Source organism: Notolepis coatsorum (assembly GCF_963971535.1).
Source record: "Notolepis coatsorum genome assembly, chromosome: 7".
NCBI classification, from domain to species: Eukaryota; Metazoa; Chordata; class Actinopteri; order Aulopiformes; family Paralepididae; genus Notolepis; species Notolepis coatsorum.
Window position 1 is genome coordinate 84,127,955 of NC_140171.1, and position 20,000 is coordinate 84,147,954.

The 20,000-nt window shown below is 43.1% G+C and overlaps 1 protein-coding gene across 1 annotated transcript in view; it reads left to right on the top strand.

Annotated features, from left to right (window-relative positions):
• LOC311231691 (uncharacterized protein) overlaps positions 1–20,000 on the top strand; it is a gene marked incomplete at both ends in the record, with an annotated part of 524,869 nt that overhangs the window by 715 nt on the left and 504,154 nt on the right. The window contains one exon of the mRNA XM_084318319.1: positions 2,380–3,162. Coding sequence (XP_084174445.1) covers positions 2,380–3,162 — 783 coding nt within the window. The remainder of the gene's footprint in view (positions 1–2,379; positions 3,163–20,000) is intronic.

Here is a 20,000-nt window from a genome sequence, read left to right on the forward strand (position 1 = left end):
TAGAGCCTGGAGTAACCTTTCAATATCACTAACCTCAACCTGTTGAAAATCAAATGTACACCCTTTATCTTTCATTATGATATTCTTAATTATGTCATTTGATTTTGTATTGTTTGAGATGTGCATTCCCTGCCTGAGCTGAGATATCTTACTTGCATAAAAATCATTAAAATGGTTGGCAATATCACATGGTTTGGTTAGGACAATTCCATATGACTCAACAAAAGGTGTACAGACATTGGACTTTCTACCCATAATTTGATTTAAAACATTCCATAGATTTTTACCATCATTTCTCACATCATATAACCATGGTTTAAAATATTCCCTTTTTCTCACCTTATTTAACTTTGTGACTTGATTACGTAAGGAACGGTACTTTTGTCTGTCATCTGCAGAACTGGAACACACTGATGCTTTTTTGGCTACAGTATGTCTCTCTCATTCATTAAAATTCATTAAAAGCTACTATCTATCCATGGGGCTGATTTGTTTCTGACATAAATAAGTCCAGTGCAACCTCTGGGTCATCCTCACAACATACCTCCTCCCAGTTTATACCCAACATTTCATTAATAAAACCTTCTACATTAAAACTCTTATATGACCGTGAGTGAAATTTCAGGGGAGCTCCCACAGACCGTAGTACAATATATACATACATGAAACACATATAACACTGTACATAACAGAATATTTTAAATAAAGTGCATGATGAGTGGTAACAGTGATTATCAAGTCCAGGTAAGTGCATGGTGCACGTGAGGGGACAGTCAATGAGCGTTTAACAGTCTGACTGCTTGGGGGAAAAAGCTGTTCTTAAATCTTTAACTCTTGGCATGTATGGACCGGTATCTCCTCCCTGAGGGAAGGAGCTGAAAGAGGTGATGTGCTGGGTGAGACTGGTCCTTGATGATACACTTGGAGCGGTGGAGGCAGCGGGAGGTGAAGACGGAGGTGATGTTTGATAGAGGAGTCCCGACAATCCTGCCTGCCGCCTTCACCACCCTCTGTAGAGCCTCTTGCTCTGCCTTTGTGCAGCTGGATAACCACACAGACTTCACACAGACTGTCTGTACAATACTGCTGTAGGCCTATAATACTTATGTAAATAAGTAAGGCAATTGAAATATATCTGCAGTACAGCTCAATACACACAATTGTTAAGGGGATGCAGACCAGAGAAAGACTTCCGTCTTGTTTACATCAGGGTCCCCCATTTTCAATTCATCATAAATGTACAGTTCCCTCCCCCTTGTATATATTTACTGTATGTCACAAATTTATGTAACAGTACTGCATGGTCTGCATCCCCTTAACAATTGTGTGTATTGAGCTGTACTGCATTCTGCAATCTGTTAATAAAGTTTTCAATCAATCAATCAATAAATCAATCAATCAATCAATCAATCAATCAATCAATCAATCGGTCACTGTACCCATTGTGCAATCTGTTAATAAAGTTTTCAATCAATCAATCAATCAATCAATCAATCGGTCAGGTCACGTGTACCCATTCTACAATCTGTTAATAAAGTTTTCAATCAATCAATCAGGGCCTGTGGTCACGTGTACCCATTCGGCAATCTGTTAATAAAGTTTTCAATCAATCAATCAATCTGTTAATAAAGTTTTCAATCAATCAATCAATCAATCAATGAATCAATGAATCAATCAATCAATCAATCCCGCAGTGCAACGTGACCCAAATCATACGGCAATCTGTTAATAAAGTTTTCAATCAATCAATCAATCAATCCCGCAGTGCAACGTGCAACGTGACCCAAAATCACGTGACCAAAATCAGCCAATGGAAGCGAGGGGTTGCTATGTGCGGGGCTTGTATGTGCGGGGCTTGTAAGCGCTGGTCTGAACGGCTGCAGCTGGATACTATTGGCTCCCATTGCAAACAGCGGGGCTGGATGCTGGATTTTGCTAGAAGTATATGTAGCTGCAGAGCCGCAGAGCCAGGGGCTCTTTCAGGTCTGGTCACAGGCTCGCTCAACAGCGCCCCCCCACCCAACGGCTGAATTGCCAATGGCTGAATTGGAGTATTGCACAGTGCAATACTCCAATTCAGCCATTGGCACACGGCCCAGGACACACGGAGACACCCAGGACACACGGAGACACCCAGTACACAGACACCCAGGACACACAGAGACACCCAGGACACACGGAGACACCCAGGATACACAGAGACACCCAGGACACACGGAGACACCCAGGACACACGGAGACACCCAGGACACACGGAGACACCCAGGACACACGGAGACACCCAGGACACACGGAGACACCCAGGACACAGACACCCAGGACACAGACACCCAGGACACAGACACCCAGGACACAGACACCCATGACATAGACACCCAGGACACAGACACCCAGGACACAGACACCCAGGACACAGACACCCAGGACACAGACACCAAGGACACAGACACCCAGGACACACGGAGACACCCAGGACACAAGACACCCAGGACACAGACACCCAGTACACAGACACCCAGGACACAGACACCCAGGACACATACACCCAGGACACAGACATCCAGGACATAGACACCCAGGACACAGACACCCAGGACACAGACACCCAGGACACAGACACCCAGGACACAGACACCCAGGACACAGACACCAAGGACACAGACACCCAGGACACAGACACCAAGGACACAGACACCCAGGACACAGACACCCAGGACACAGACACCCAGGACACAGACACCAAGGACACAGACACCAAGGACACAGACACCCAGGACATAGACACCCAGGACACAGACACCCAGGACATAGACACATGGGACAAAGACACATGGGACACAGACACCAAGAACACAGACACCCAGGACACAGACACCCAGGACACAGACACCAATGACACAGACACCCAGGACACAGACACCCAGGACACAGACACATGGAACACAGACACCCAGGACACAGACACCCAGGACACAGACACCCAGGACACAGACACCAAGGACAGACACCCAGGACACAGACACCCGGGACACAGACACCCAGGACACAGACACCAAGGACACAGACACCAAGGACACAGACACCCAGGACACAGACACCAAGGACACAGACACCAAGGACACAGACACCCAGGATACACGGAGCCACCGACTGATCCCAAAAGCTCCATGGGGGGGGGGGGGGGGGGGGTTGTTATACAACTCAAGTTAAGACCTATGTTACTCCATTTCATTAGCACTAAAAGTGAATTTAGTTTATTGTATCAGAACCTTCAGAATGTAATTTTTTCAAACGAGACCAGGCTCATGCATATGCTATAAGTATAAAGTATAGTATTTTGGTTTGCTAAAAAAGGATGCAGTCCTCAAGTTCAAGTAAAAAAATTGCCACGTTTGGGGCCGCCAGGTGAGATGAAGGGATTTTCTTATTTACATATTTTTTTAAATGTTCTTATGTACCTTAGATACTATTGTTACCTATATATATGTGTGTTTCATTACATGTATATATATGCATTCATACCAATTAGTTGCCTGTTCTATTCTCTATCATCCATAGCAACATTATATTATCACCTACATCCAGTTGGGGGATCCCCTTTGAACAGACTATCTGAGGTTTCTCTCCTCCACGCCACCTGTGGTGCTTTTCCCCCCTATTGTTAGGTTTTTAGTGAGTCATTCCTCATCTTCATTGGGGAAAAGTCTGGGAGTGTTGCATATTTGGATTTCATGGTGGTTTTTGTTCTTGATCTATTGTGATGTTTCTTCTTGACTTGTACAAGAGGACTTGTACAGCCCATGGGGGCTATTCCATGTGATTTCGGGCTATACAAATAAATTTTATTTGATTGATTGATTGATGCAGTACGTGCATCTGCATATATGTCCCACAACTTCACAATACGGATGTCACGGTTCGGTATAGGGAGCCATAAGATGAATACGTCTCTGGGGGGACTTTTTTCCTGTTGTACTGAACTCGTACCGAACCGTGACCCCAAAACCGAGGTACGTACCGAACCGTGGATTCTGTGTACCGCTACACCCCTAGTAGCCATCAGCTGAGTCACAGAGCTGACCCACGGTGGAGAGAGCAGGCACCTCTCTGGTCTAAACAGGAGGGCTACTGAAAGTAAATGGGGTCACAGCTTTTGGACCATCAAGACCCCAGACAATACACTCTAATTCCCCCATCGAGTCGAGGGATTACTGGGCATCTGCTGGGGATAACCTGCTACACACACAGAGAGAGAGAGAGAGAGAGAGAGAGAGAGAGAGAGAGAGAGAGAGAGAGAGAGAGAGAGAGAGAGAGAGAGAGAGAGAGAGAGAGAGGAACACACAAAGACGCAGATAGACACACACACACACATAGACATGGGTAGAAAACATAGCCACTCGGACAAACACGGAAACACACAATCACCCACAAACACACACAGATCCCTTCTTATCCATTGTGCGGATTGGGGAAAATATCCTTGAAAGTAACTTTTCTTTGAGGACAATCTCTCTCTTTCTCTTCTTTTTTAATTTTTTTCTTTTTTTTAAATGTTCTACTACTATGCTTTGTAAAAGAAGACCGAAATAAAATAATTAATTCTTTATGGTGGGGAAGAGAGAGAGAGAGAGAGAGCAGCTCAACAACCCACAGCTAAATCAACACCATGTTGTGAAGTGCTGTTTTCTTTCTTTATGTCGGTTCGGTATAGAGCTCTCTCTCTCTCTCTCTCTCTCTCTCTATATCTATCTCTCTATGGTGGGGAAGAGAGAGAGAGAACAGCTCAACAACCCACAGCTAAATCAACACCATGTTGTGAAGTGCTGTTTTTTTCCTGTGGTTTCAGTATCTCTCTCCCTATCTCTCCCTCTCCCTCTCTCTCTCTCTCTCTCTATCTCTCTCTCTCTCTCTCTCTCTCTCTCTCTCTCTCTCTCTCTCTCTCTCTCTCTCTCTCGCTCTCTCTCTCTCTCTATCTCTCTCTCTCTCTCTCTCTCTCTCTCTCTCTCTCTCTCTCTCTATCTCTATCTCTATCTCTATCTCTCTATCTCTCTCTCTCTCTCTCTCTCTCTCTCTCTCTCTCTCTCTCTCTCTCTCTCTCTCTCTCTCTCTCTCGTGAGGTGAAGAGGGACAGAGATGAAAAGATGAAAAGAAGGGGAGGAGATGGGAGAAGAGAGAGAGGAGATGAGAGGAGAGGAGCAGAGAGAAGGAAGGAAGTAGGGGTGCACCGATATATCGGTATCGGCCGATAAGTGCCTTGTTGACTGCCATCGGCCTGTCGGCCGATAAGCTCAAATGTGCCGATGGCAGTAGCCGATAAATATCCATAAATTTGTGTCGCGTCAATCTGGTCCACACATTCAAACTTTGAAAAAAGTTTCAGTCAAGTGACCTGCACAACGCCGGCCCCACACACACACGCTACTGCATCAAAGTTACTACTTATGATTAACAAAGGCATTCGTTTTGTGGCATTAACGTTATATAGTTACACGTTCAATAACATCAGCATATTTACCGGACCATAGCAAGCATTACTCATTCATATCTCAGTTCCATCCTTTGCTCAGAGAGTCTGTACTGAGTTGTACCCATTCTGCAATCTGTTAATAAAGTTTTCAATCAGACAAATGTATAGAAAAGCTTTTATTATAACATTTGTTGCAGTAAAATCATTATGCCTCGTTTGCTCATCCTGCGGAGCGCTGGTAGTCTACTCGTGGCCGCGGGGAGCTAAAGTTATTAGCGCCGGTAGGTTTGTTGTTGATCTCTCGCTGCAGATCAATGGCGGATTTCCCGGAAGTAAAAAAACGAATAAGCGCTTGCCGATTGGTGGTAAGAACAGCAGGGGCGGGTGCAAGCTGTGTGACGTAATTGGCAGAATTGACTGTCAATCAAAATTGTTCTGTTGCATTGCTTTGGTTGAGAGATAGTGCTCTCTTATTAAAACTAATAAACAAGTCTTGAGCAAGACAAGTTAGTCTGTTATGAAAGCCAGTGAGTATTGTATGACTCAGACTTCAGCAATAATCATGACTCATGAGCATTATAAAATAAAAACACACATGGCATGGTGGAATTAATACCATAAATATATTTCTTGATGTTTCCTTTTTTTAAGTAAGTAAAGAGGCCTATGTTCATATCGGTGAGCACAATTTGTAACACAAAAAGAGAGACGTGGTGTAGCCTATTTATTTATTTAATATTTTATTTATTCATTTTATTATTATTATTTTATTTGTTGCCATGCCTAAAATAATAGTCAAGCATAGGGCTAAAACATTTTCATAAACAACAATATAATTTTTTGTTATATGGTTATAATAAAAGCTTTTCTATACATTTGTCTGATTGATTGATTGAAAACTTTATTAACAGATTGCAGAATGGGTACAATACAGTACAGCTCAGTGGACTGGAGGATGAAGACCAGAAAAAGACTTTCGGCTTTTTTACATAAGGGTCCTCCATTTTCAATTCATCAAAACATTTAGAGACATACAAATATACAGTAGTTTCATAAAAAAATTATAAAAAGTATATATAAAAAAAAAATACATTTACATTTTTCTTTGCTACAAATATCGGTATCGGCCGATTGTGTTAGTTGAACAATCGGTATCGGTGGAACATTTGCATATCGGTGCATCCCTAGAAGGAAGGAAGAAAAGAGAGTGGAGGAGAGAGAAACGAGATGAGACAAGAAGAGACAAGAATAACTCAGGAATAGAAGTGCGGGAGAGAGAGAGAGCGTGATATGAGGATGGAGGAGAGGAGAGATGGAGACAGACAGATGAGAAGAGAATGTGGGTGTGGGCGTAAGAGAACATTTTACAATGTGAGCGACTGGGGGGGAATCTCACCTTCACACACACAAGGTCAAGGAGGGGGAAACAATCACACGTGATGTTGGCAAAACACAACGTCTTTCGACATGAGCACAAGCGCACACACACACACAGCGGAGGCAGCAGGGGTTAATCATGTGTGAAAATGTTTTCTCAGGAATCTCAGAGGAGGGTGAGCTTTTTAACACAATACAACACTACAGCTGACACCACTGCACACATGCACACACACAATCTGAAGAGAGGTTGGGTAGAGATGAGTGGTCTGCCTGTCTGTCCTTCTTACCATCAGATAATCTGTATGTCATTGTCTGTCTGTTTTACCATCAGATAATCCGTCTGTCTGTCTGTCTGTCTGTCTGTCTGTCTGTCTGTCTTGCTCTCATGGCCTCAACACACACTCCACACAGGGCATGATCTTTCTCCCATGTGGAGAGGGAGGGCTGGGAGTCCCCAATGTTGAGTGGACCTACATACAGGGATTAAAGCAAAAAAATATCTCCTGACTGAACTTTTTTCAGGCCAAGTCTATTCTTATTTTAACCTCCACTGTATTTTTTTTTAATAGCGTTAGCGTTTTAAGGGAGCCTACTTGTTGAGCCTACTGTCCTGACTGTGACTATAGACCCTACTGTTGTGGTTGTTGTGCCAGGCAGGGAGGCTGTGTGCTGGAGAGCGTGAATGCAAGTCTTGTGGCTAGCTTCTGATTGATGGCAAGCTAGCACCCTTTTCCCATTACTTTGAACCATGAACTAAAAGGCTTGTTATCATACAAACAAGGGACTAAACACGTTTTGCAATTATGCCACAACAATGTGGAACGCCCTACCCACAGCCGTAAAAAAATTTGAATCCTCAGTGTTTCCCACAGGATTTAGTGAGACTGTGGTGGTGGGTGAACCTCTGCCCCTCCAGAGGGGTCCGGGGGCATGCCCCCTCGGATTTCTTTTTATGTTTTAAAGTTAAATGCATCAATCTGGTGCACTTTGAGAGCAAAATTAAGAGGCTAGATCTATGATGATCTTTGTGCTCAAAACACAAAATCGACTAGACACTAGAGCAGGGCTTTTTTTTTTTACTTTTTTTTTTCATGTCAACGTTAACACGCACAATTGAGCCAAAAGTCACTCAATTAATGACAGATTTCATTGATAAATTGAGGGAAAACTTTGCAAGTCGATTTGATGAATTTGACATGTCCAGAGAATTGATGCATTTTGTGAGCAACCCATTTGCCAATGTAGCTGCTATTTCCACAAAAGGACAAGAGTTCCTTGCATCACTTCACATTGATGAAGGTCTCCTGCAACTTGAAATAATTGACATGCAAGCATCATCTGCTCTGAAGCAGGCACTTGAGAATGAATCCACCACAACATTTTGGATAAAGTGTATTCATGTCAAGACATTCCCCAAAATAAAAACGCTGGCAAGATCTGTGCTAACAATGTTTGGCTCAACATACACCTGTGAATCCAGTTTCTCTCACATGAATTCCATTAAAACAAGCAACCATGCCTCCTTGACAAATGAGCATTTGCATCACTGTTTGCGGGTAGCCCTCACTTCCTATGAACCCTCTTTCTCTGCCATTGCCCAGTCAAAGAAGTGCAATCGCTCTCATTAGATGTGTGTATGTAGGCTAGGCCTGTCTGCCCCCCACCCCCCTGATGTTTGAGAGTTAAGAGTCGACAATAAGTGCTAATAAGATGCTGTGATTTGCTGTTGTTGCACAGACATGAAGCACTTTTTCATAAGCTCAGCTGCACTATAAATGTGTTTTTTTGTTCAAGTGTTGATGTTAGAATGTTCAGATGCACATCATGCACTCGTTTGTTTTTTATTTTATTTGTATATTGAAATGTTGAAGAGGAGATGTTGCAGTTGTTGCACAGTCATAAATGAAGCACTTTTTGCAGGAGATGTTGCAGATGTGGCACATAAATGAAGCACTTTTTTTTGAAAAGTATACTACTTTTGCAATGTAGTTAAAGGGGAACTATCTTATAAATGGCCTTTTTCAGTGTTTAGCATTGTTTCCTAGCTATGTGGACTTATATTAATATGATCTATGTCTCTAATTTTCATATTGGCGCATTCTTCCAATTCTCCTCTCACAATATTCACCCTCACTGAACTGAGTCATCTGAAAATGTGCTGATTTGTGATGTCAGAGAGACACCGCTGCATGATAATCAGCTGAGTTTCCACACAGTTCCCACTGTGGTTGGAGCCCAGGCTCAAAACGGCTTAAGATCTTGAGGTAGAAAAATGCTGTTTTTGAGTACTTGATTAGAAATACAAAACAATGAATTAAAAAAAATTAAAATTACAGAGGTGTTCCATAAACCCACAGGAATTGTGTAAAAGTGCCCAAATAGTGAAAGAAATAGTAAAATAGTTCCCCTTTAAATAAAAGTTGTGAAAATGTGGTTGCGTGTTGTGTCAAGTGTACATATATTCTTAGCATGGGGAGGCGCCGTGGCAGTCCGGCCCCTGGCCCCTTGGGTTTCTGACAATGTGGCCCCCTGAACAATTTAGTTGAATAGCCCTGCACTAGAGCATACATTTGAGCCATCAAAGAAATTAAGCAAAAGTGGTTGCCTGTGTTGAACTAGTTTATTTTTTAGAAGAAAACAAAATAGACTGGATTACGACTACTACCAGTGCCAATACTACTGAAACATCACTATTGGCAAACTTTATATAAAAAATAATAAATCAATTCAAATATTATATACATATAATCAAATAGATGGAAATCCGTCTCAAGACGGAACGCTTTAATGCCTGACCTACATAGCCACCAGGCTAGCCCACCTGCGCCACATGCTTAATAATGATGATTTCACTGTCAGAGAAATGGCCAGGGCCTCTCTCCTGCTGGATCTACGTGCAGAAGGAAGATACCCCTGGCCAGCGCAGACCAGAATAACTTCCTCGGCTTCAGGAAGAAAGACTCTGGGAAACTGGACACTCAGGCCAAGGGCTTCGGGGTCTGGTCTGACCAGACTGGAGTTCAGCTGAAATCGACAAGACAAGACTGAAGTCCGTGTCTCTGATGAACTTATCACAGACCGCTGTGTGGTTGTGAAGGCCAACATCAAAGATTACATGATAATAAAAAAAATTAAAAAAAAATTAAAAAAAAATATTTTTTTTTAATATTTTTTTTTTTTTTACTTTTTTTTTCATGTCAACGTTAACACGCACAATTGAGCCAAAAGTCACTCAATTAATGACAGATTTCATTGATAAATTGAGGGAAAACTTTGCAAGTCGATTTGATGAATTTGACATGTCCAGAGAATTGATGCATTTTGTGAGCAACCCATTTGCCAATGTAGCTGCTATTTCCACAAAAGGACAAGAGTTCCTTGCATCACTTCACATTGATGAAGGTCTCCTGCAACTTGAAATAATTGACATGCAAGCATCATCTGCTCTGAAGCAGGCACTTGAGAATGAATCCACCACAACATTTTGGATAAAGTGTATTCATGTCAAGACATTCCCCAAAATAAAAACGCTGGCAAGATCTGTGCTAACAATGTTTGGCTCAACATACACCTGTGAATCCAGTTTCTCTCACATGAATTCCATTAAAACAAGCAACCATGCCTCCTTGACAAATGAGCATTTGCATCACTGTTTGCGGGTAGCCCTCACTTCCTATGAACCCTCTTTCTCTGCCATTGCCCAGTCAAAGAAGTGCAATCGCTCTCATTAGATGTGTGTATGTAGGCTAGGCCTGTCTGCCCCCCACCCCCCTGATGTTTGAGAGTTAAGAGTCGACAATAAGTGCTAATAAGATGCTGTGATTTGCTGTTGTTGCACAGACATGAAGCACTTTTTCATAAGCTCAGCTGCACTATAAATGTGTTTTTTTGTTCAAGTGTTGATGTTAGAATGTTCAGATGCACATCATGCACTCGTTTGTTTTTTATTTTATTTGTATATTGAAATGTTGAAGAGGAGATGTTGCAGTTGTTGCACAGTCATAAATGAAGCACTTTTTGCAGGAGATGTTGCAGATGTGGCACATAAATGAAGCACTTTTTTTGAAAAGTATACTACTTTTGCAATGTAGTTAAAGGGGAACTATCTTATAAATGGCCTTTTTCAGTGTTTAGCATTGTTTCCTAGCTATGTGGACTTATATTAATATGATCTATGTCTCTAATTCTCATATTGGCGCATTCTTCCAATTCTCCTCTCACAATATTCACCCTCACTGAACTGAGTCATCTGAAAATGTGCTGATTTGTGATGTCAGAGAGACACCGCTGCATGATAATCAGCTGAGTTTCCACACAGTTCCCACTGTGGTTGGAGCCCAGGCTCAAAACGGCTTAAGATCTTGAGGTAGAAAAATGCTGTTTTTGAGTACTTGATTAGAAATACAAAACAATGAATTAAAAAAAATTAAAATTACAGAGGTGTTCCATAAACCCACAGGAATTGTGTAAAAGTGCCCAAATAGTGAAAGAAATAGTAAAATAGTTCCCCTTTAAATAAAAGTTGTGAAAATGTGGTTGCGTGTTGTGTCAAGTGTACATATATTCTTAGCATGGGGAGGCGCCGTGGCAGTCCGGCCCCTGGCCCCTTGGGTTTCTGACAATGTGGCCCCCTGAACAATTTAGTTGAATAGCCCTGCACTAGAGCATACATTTGAGCCATCAAAGAAATTAAGCAAAAGTGGTTGCCTGTGTTGAACTAGTTTATTTTTTAGAAGAAAACAAAATAGACTGGATTACGACTACTACCAGTGCCAATACTACTGAAACATCACTATTGGCAAACTTTATATAAAAAATAATAAATCAATTCAAATATTATATACATATAATCAAATAGATGGAAATCCGTCTCAAGACGGAACGCTTTAATGCCTGACCTACATAGCCACCAGGCTAGCCCACCTGCGCCACATGCTTAATAATGATGATTTCACTGTCAGAGAAATGGCCAGGGCCTCTCTCCTGCTGGATCTACGTGCAGAAGGAAGATACCCCTGGCCAGCGCAGACCAGAATAACTTCCTCGGCTTCAGGAAGAAAGACTCTGGGAAACTGGACACTCAGGCCAAGGGCTTCGGGGTCTGGTCTGACCAGACTGGAGTTCAGCTGAAATCGACAAGACAAGACTGAAGTCCGTGTCTCTGATGAACTTATCACAGACCGCTGTGTGGTTGTGAAGGCCAACATCACAACACCGCAGGAAGAGACTGCACAGAGACTCTGCAAGGAGGGTTCTGCTTAGCATGAAGCAGTCTGAGATCAGGCAGCACAGGTGTGGACTCAGATTACAGGGAAAGCTAGCTTGTTTGGAGTTTGCTGACCACTCAGTCTCACACTCAGTGTTTAACACATTGAGTGCCACGCCCCTTCCGGAAAGTGACCACTTCCGTGCCGCCCATTAACCCCATGTAAACATAGTTGTAGTTTGTAGAACTAAACCTATATTTTATAGTATCACTATGGGTCTAATAACGCCCTCGAGTCTCATTGAGCTACTTCTGGTCAACGTGCAAAAAACAGATTATTTTTTCATCCGTACATTTCCGTTTGATACCGTTTTGAATATGAACATAGTCCGGCCGCTTCCGAGCAATTCCAGGGAAATTACACGAAAACAGCGTTTTTGTCTAATTCAATAAACACGTTGTCATTTTTCGCCTGATTATCGGATCTTCCTGAAATCAACGCTAGATCATCACTATTATCATTTGTGGTGCACGCATGCAATGTGGTTTAGACCCCCCCCCCCCCCCCCTGCATCCCAATGGCAGAACAGCCAGACACATAAACACATATAGCTTCAATCGCAGTAGAAATAAATATCAGATCAACGCAAGCTTTCATATAGTGTCCTTACCTGGTCTCTGAAGTAATGAAAAAAAAAACAATCCAATAATCTCATCGCAACTCCAGTTATCCACAGCGATCGTGCATCCGACGTTATTGGGCATTGCTCTTCAACGGGCGGGGGGGGTCAGTTGTCCAAGCCATCCCTATAAGCGTGTGTTTTGCCGGAGTGTTTAGGACCCGCCCCCATGCCGCAGCTCGGTATAGAAAATAAACGAACCCTGGTCTAACCGGGTGCATTACTGGCCGAAGGCGTTAGAGGGCGGTATAATACCGTCTGCCAGCTTAGACACACTCAGAACAGTACGCACAAGGTGCCCTGCTGAATTATGAATGGATATAGATAATAAAAGAAATACCGTGACGATCGGATCGGACGACAGAACCGTAGATCTACGTGAACGGCACTGAAAGTGTTAAGAATGCCGCTATTGGTGAGGATGTTTTTAAATTTACCATCAAAGCAAGACTGCAAGTATTACCCACTAAATACAATCTGTCCACTTGGTATCCTCAAACAAACTCACAGTCCATTATGTTTACAACATCAGGATTCACAACACCTAGAATCCATTGCACACATAACAAATGGATGTAATGCATACAAACACCTGTACATCGCACGTCATGACCGTATTGTGGACATTGTGTCTGATGCGGTACGGAACATATCACCATCTAGGGCAGCAATGTACAAACATGCTAGAGTGCAACCAGAGTGTTTTTTGGCCTTACCATCGATGTCTTTGCTAACATACCAAATACGCTGGATGTTGTTTTTGTTGACATCAGCCACATGGAGGTGCTGGTCATAGAAGTAAGCTGTACCTTTGATCTGTACATGGACCAGGCCTTCCGGGACAAGTATATCAAATACCAACCACTGCTCAGTGTGATGGCCGACCTTGGGTATAGGTGTTGATATAGTGTACTTGTATTCGGAAGTCTTGGCCATGTATACAAATGCACCATGACCGGTCTGAGAATTTGCAATCAAATTGCCAAATATTGCTCTGTATCAGCTATTATTGGCAGCTTAGCCACATGGAGAAGGAGGTGCCATGTGTACCCTTAAGTGTTCAGTGCTGCTTGGCCCCGATACATTTGATTCCCTGTTTATGTAATATAATTTGTGGAACCAAATAAAGTATTCAAATGTGTGTGTGTGTGTGTGTGTGTGTGTGTGTGTGTGTGTGTGTGTGTGTGTGTGTGTGTGTGTGTGTGTGTGTGTGTGTGTGTTTGTGTATGTTTTGGCGTTCAATGTTAAACTATTGTGCAACCTTATACACACTTACGCACATATATATGTACTTAATTAAACAACTTATAACAACTTACAACTTACCCTTGTGTTTGCTATTTTATTGAAATTATGTTTTAAGGTGCAGGCAATTACAGCAAATGGCTTTCATTATTGCGAATGTTTTGCCTCCCAGATGGGGGGATGGGGGGGGGGGGGGGGGGGGGGGCACAGACCCCCTCAAGACCACCCCCTAGTTGTGATTCAGCACCATCTTGCTTGAAACCCCTGGGGGAGAGCCCTGTAATCATTCTGCATCTACCATTGTGTCAGATGGAAGTACACACAGCGCCTTCGTTTGAGTGCTTGTTGAGTTCTAAACAGGCCTGCGTGTTAAACAGTCGACGGGGAAGATGCATTGAATGCACATGAAGTATTGTGAACTGTGTGAAATAGATGAGGGAAAAATATATATATATATTATCATATTTGTTGAACTTTTCAAATGAGTGGGACATTTGCAAAGTCAGAAGAATCAACAGCAGGGCTCGAGACTAACGATGTCCCGTCGTCCCGGGGACGATCAAATATTGATTTGGGACGAACAGAAATCTTTTTTGGGACGCAACCGGGACGGGGAGGATTTTTTCTTTTTTTTCACAGGAAATGTAAATTAGCGACTGTCAGTGCGCGCATATATTGCTGTCAAATGGTGAATCTAAACGTTGCATGATTAGCCGAATCCAATGTCTATCTCCGTCTCTCAAGGCAGCGATACGCTAATCCAACATCAAGCTTCTACCCACCACTCCTCAGCCAGTCGCGCTGCAGCATCAAGCTCCTACCCACCTCTCCGCAGCCAGTCGTGCTCCAGCAGCAGCAGCAGCATCACACCCCAAATGAATCTCACTCCAAAAAATTAAAACGTGTTAACAGGTGACTAGGTGAGGGAAATCTCTCTTACCTAGGCTTTCTCCACTGTACAAAAACACAGCGAAAAGTAAAATAAATAAAAAAACACGCTATACTGTCACTGTGGCATCCTCTCAGTGAAGCGAGCACTGTAAACAATAAACATGCTGCGCTATTTGAAGAGGGTGAACACAGCAGAAGATGGAGAACAGTCCCAAACTGACCAACAAGGAACTGCATCCACATCCAGCAATACTACCCCAGGCCCAGGGCCTGAGTCTAAGGTGAGGACACATTTAAATCACAGAAGTGTAATGTTAGTCTATTGGAACTGTATAGAGTTATCGACGCGTTCTAGTTATAGCTGCTTATTATAGCTAACGTTACTGACTAACGTATCAGACTGCCACTGATTAATCCATAGTTCACTATTTTATTCTTATTGTTAATATTATTATATTGTTATTCCTATTTTAGTCCTATATTGACCTAAATGTTTATTGTTGTTCAATGTGAGCGATACATAGTCTGCTCTGTAGTGCCGAATTTCCCTCGGGATTATTAAAGGATTTCTATTCGATTCTATACTAACACGTAATGTTACTACCATTGCAAGTTAATTGGCATAACGTTACATTTATCGAAACGAATGCGGAGAAATAGACGACAGGCTATAGGCAAACTTCACTTCAGCTACACAATGAATCCATATTCAGTGAGGAGGGCCATCTGGAATTTAGCAGCAGTTCGACCAGGAGGACAGCACGATCTAAGGGACATGTTTCATTACTAGTCAAGTGTCATTACTTTAGTTATCAAAGGTGGAATCTCTGGACGCAATGACATTATATAGTTTAAAGCTAAACAACGTTTTTCTTTCTTGTTAAAGAGGGATAACTTATTCAGTTAGATTTGATTTGATCTTTATTTATCTAAAAGTCAAGATAGACTGCGCTCACAAATTATAACACTGGGTGCTGAAATCCCGTCGAGTATAATAGAAAAAGAAAGCAATACGCTTGGACCAGCACTCACAGATTTTGGTATATTTAGCCATCAACACTGAGGAAGGAACATAATCGTTCCGAAACATGTTTGTTTCAGGCTGCCATTAAATATACCAAAATCTGTGAGTGCTGGTCCAAGCGTATTGCTTTCTTTTTCTATCTTTATTTATCTCTAACATTTTCAACCATAAACACACACATTTGTAATAACAAAAAAAACTAAAACAAAATAAAATACAAATATATTTTCCTATGGAAGGAATAATCAACATGGCTCCAATTGGTTGAACCGTGCACCGTGACCAAATATCCCTATACTAGCACCTTGTTAAACACTTTTTATATATATATATATATCATAATTATTCTTGTGAAATCTTTCCACTTGGGAGCCTTTTGACTAAATCAATTTATTCTCCCCTTCTCTGAATGGTGTTTCTTATGGCAATAACAACTATAGACGATAAAACCAAAGTAAAGAAACAACATTTGATTTTTGGGACGGTTACATTCATTTTGGGACGGTTAAAATTGTATTTCGGGACGGTTCTGGGACGGTGGTGAAAAAAGTTAGTCTGGAGCCCTGCAACAGGCTGGTGATTATGAAAGGACTGGCTGGTCATCATGGCCGTAGCCAGCTATGAGGTCACCGAGATGACTGAGATGTGGCTGTGGTACATGACTGAGAGGGGGCTGTGGTACATGACTGAGAGGGGGCTGTGGTACATGACTGAGAGGGGGCCGTGGTACATGACTGAGAGGGGGCTGGTATACAGGACTGAGAGGGGGCTGGTATACATGACTGAGAGGGGGGCTGGTACATGACTGAGATGGGGCTGTGGTACATAACTGAGATGGGGCTGTGGTACATGACTGAGAGGGGGCTGTGGTACATGACTTAGTACATGGGGGGATGGTATACATGACTGAGAGGGGGGCTGGTACATGACTGAGATGGGGCTGGTACATGACTGAGAGGCGGCTGGTATACATGACTGAGATGGGGCTGTGGTACATGACTGAGAGGGGGCTGTGGTACATGACTGAGAGGGGGCTGTGGTACATGACTTAGAGGGGGCTGGTACATGACTGAGAGGGGGCTGGTACATGACTCAGATGGGGCTATGGTATATGACTGAGAGGGGGCTGTAGTACATGACTGAGAATGGGGCTGGTACATGACTGAGATGGGGCTGTGGTACATGACTGAGATGGGGCTGTGGTACATGACTGAGATGGGGCTGTGGTACATGACTGAGAGGGGGCTGTGGTACATGACTGAGAGGGGGCTGGTACAAGACTGAGAGGAGGCTGGTACATGACTGAGAGGGGGCTGGCTGGTACATGACTGAGAGGGGGCTGGTACATGACTGAGAGGGGGCTGGTACATGACTGAGAGGGTGGCTGGTATACATGACTGAGAGGGGGGCTGGTACATGACTGAGATTGGGGCTGGTACATGACTGAGATGGGGCTGTGGTACATGACTGAGATGGGGCTGTGGTACATGACTGAGATGGGGATGTGGTACATGACGGAGATGGGGCTGTGGTACATGACTGAGAGGGGGCTGGTACATGACTGAGAGGGGGCTGGTATACATGACTGAGAGGAGGCTGGTACATGACTGAGAGGGGGCTGGTACATGACTGAGAGGGGGCTGTGGTACATGACTGAGAGGGGGCTGGTAGATGACTGAGAGGGGGCTGGTATACATGACTGAGAGGGGGCTGGTACATGACTGAGAGGGGGATGGCTGGTACATGACTGAGAGGGGAATGGTACATGACTGAGAGGGGGCTGGTACATGACTGAGAGGGGGCTGGTACCATGTATTGTGCATCATTGTAGGTCAAACCATTAAAAAGTTAATTTCCACGGCAGCCATTTTGGATTTTGGTCTCACAAATTTCCCCTGCCCTTTTTAAAAAATACACCCCGGCTAAATTAGTTGATCAACTCTCCTAGATGACAAATCTATTGAGAAACAAAGTGCCACAGATGACCCAACTACTAGGTCCATATAGTATCATCATAATATTATTTTTTAAATCATTAGGATAAGGGTTCCCTTGATAAAGATGCATGAAAAGGCTGCATAATATACAACACCTGTAGCTCAACTGCAAAAACTGCTTTTTTGATTTGATTAGATTTATTTGGAAATTAAAAACACATCATAAAAACTAATTATCTTGACCAATTTGTATTCCTGAGGATATCACCTAAAAGCATTCATTAAAACACTTATTTCCAAGGTGGTCCTCGATGGAAGACATAAAAACACAGCTCATATAGCCTACTCAACTGCAAAAATGTATGCCTACTTGTGTATTAGCCTACAGGGAAAAACATATTCACAACAGGCAGCAAAGTTTATTTTCAGCCAAGTATGGTAATGAGGTAACTATTAGGATATATATATGGTATGGATTACTTACTCTTAATAACTTATTACTATCTGTGGTAGCTCTAGTCTCCACCTACACAAATTGTTTTTTGTGCTGTCCATTGATCATGCACCTTCACGTGGTAGGCACATTAACTGTAGGTCAAACTCCCGGGCGGCTACGTGGCGTAGTGGGCAAGGCGCTCGCCACGAAATGCTAGAGACGCTGGGCTCGTCAGTTCGAGCCCAGCGCTCCACATTTGCTTACAGTTTAGCTGGTCGTCCGTACTAATACACATTGGCCGTATTAGGGGGTGGGAAACTGATGGGTGGGGATCGGGCGTTGTGGACAGCGACTCCTACAGGTCGGTTGGTGCGCCTGCGCAGTAGAATCAGGAAGTGTCGGGGGCAGCGTGAGCCTCCCACGCGTTACTCCTTGCCACTGAGAGATCGAGCTGCGCAGGTGAAAAGATGTGACTGCTGTTACCTCAAGTACCGGAGGGGACTTGTGCTATGTATGACTTAGTCCACATTGCAGCCGGCTTGTGGGAGGCAAGAAACAGCGTCCGTGACAGGGGAGGGTTGAATTGGATGATACGAAATTGGGATGGGAGAAAATATAGAAAATGGGAGAAAAAGTGGATAAAAAAAAAACTGTAGGTCAAACTCCCCAAACAAACACACCATTGATTTAATTGGCATATAAATCACATACAAAGATCTAACTATTACTCCTCTCTGAACATGAATATAAAACAAGAAGGTGATCTATTAACTGTGTAAACCATTGATATTTGAATACTTGAAATCTGTATGAACTGAGTAGTTAGTATCAAATGAGATAAGATGGAACAGCTCCATGCATTCATTGAATAAACAACTATTTGCTCATTACCAGTATGGTATTGTTTAAATTGTACAGCTTTTTGCACATATTTGTCAGGGAATTCCAACAATTCTGGACCTGAATGTACCAGTTAATTGTAATCATCTCTCTCTCTCCTTATGTCTAGTCAAGCCAGGTTGTGGAGGAGAGAGACAGGGATGAACAGGCTATAGACTACTTTGCCCATCCTGAGCCTGCTATGATGCAGGTGTTTTTACATCACCACCCAAAACAAGATTCAGCCAAGTGAGTACACTGGTCCACTTGTCCATGGCACTTACTACCCAGTTATTTAAGGGGACCGCAAGGACCTCCCTAATTTCGAAACCCCGGCTACGGCCCTGCTGGTCATGGATTATCAAAGGACAATGCTGCCCACGAAAGACCCTGGGAATAACGTTACAAAGCAGAAAGGGACAGATGGCTCCATGGCTGTTTTGTGAACTGTGGTACGCACGCTTTGTATTTCCATTCGCTGAGTAGTGTTGATGATCACTACGAATGATTGAGCTGGCGGGCGTTTGTGCTGTGTGGTGAAATGCGTTTGGTCGATTACAAGTGGCATCGCTGTGGGCATATCATGTTTACTTGGCTCCATTGTCATGTCAGAAGACGCAACAATATTTCCTATCGATGTGCATGCCGTTTGTTTTGGAAGCGAGAGTGGGTATGCGTCATCATTTTTACAACCTCTGTCCCTGCATGAGTTTCAGTCAGTGTGGAGTCTGTACTGTAGACACATGCTGCGATCGCAGGAAAAAAAATATCGGATCAACGCAAGATTGATAACATATAGTCCTTACCTTGTATATGATGTACTGCAAAAAGAATAATCCAATTATCTGATCGCCA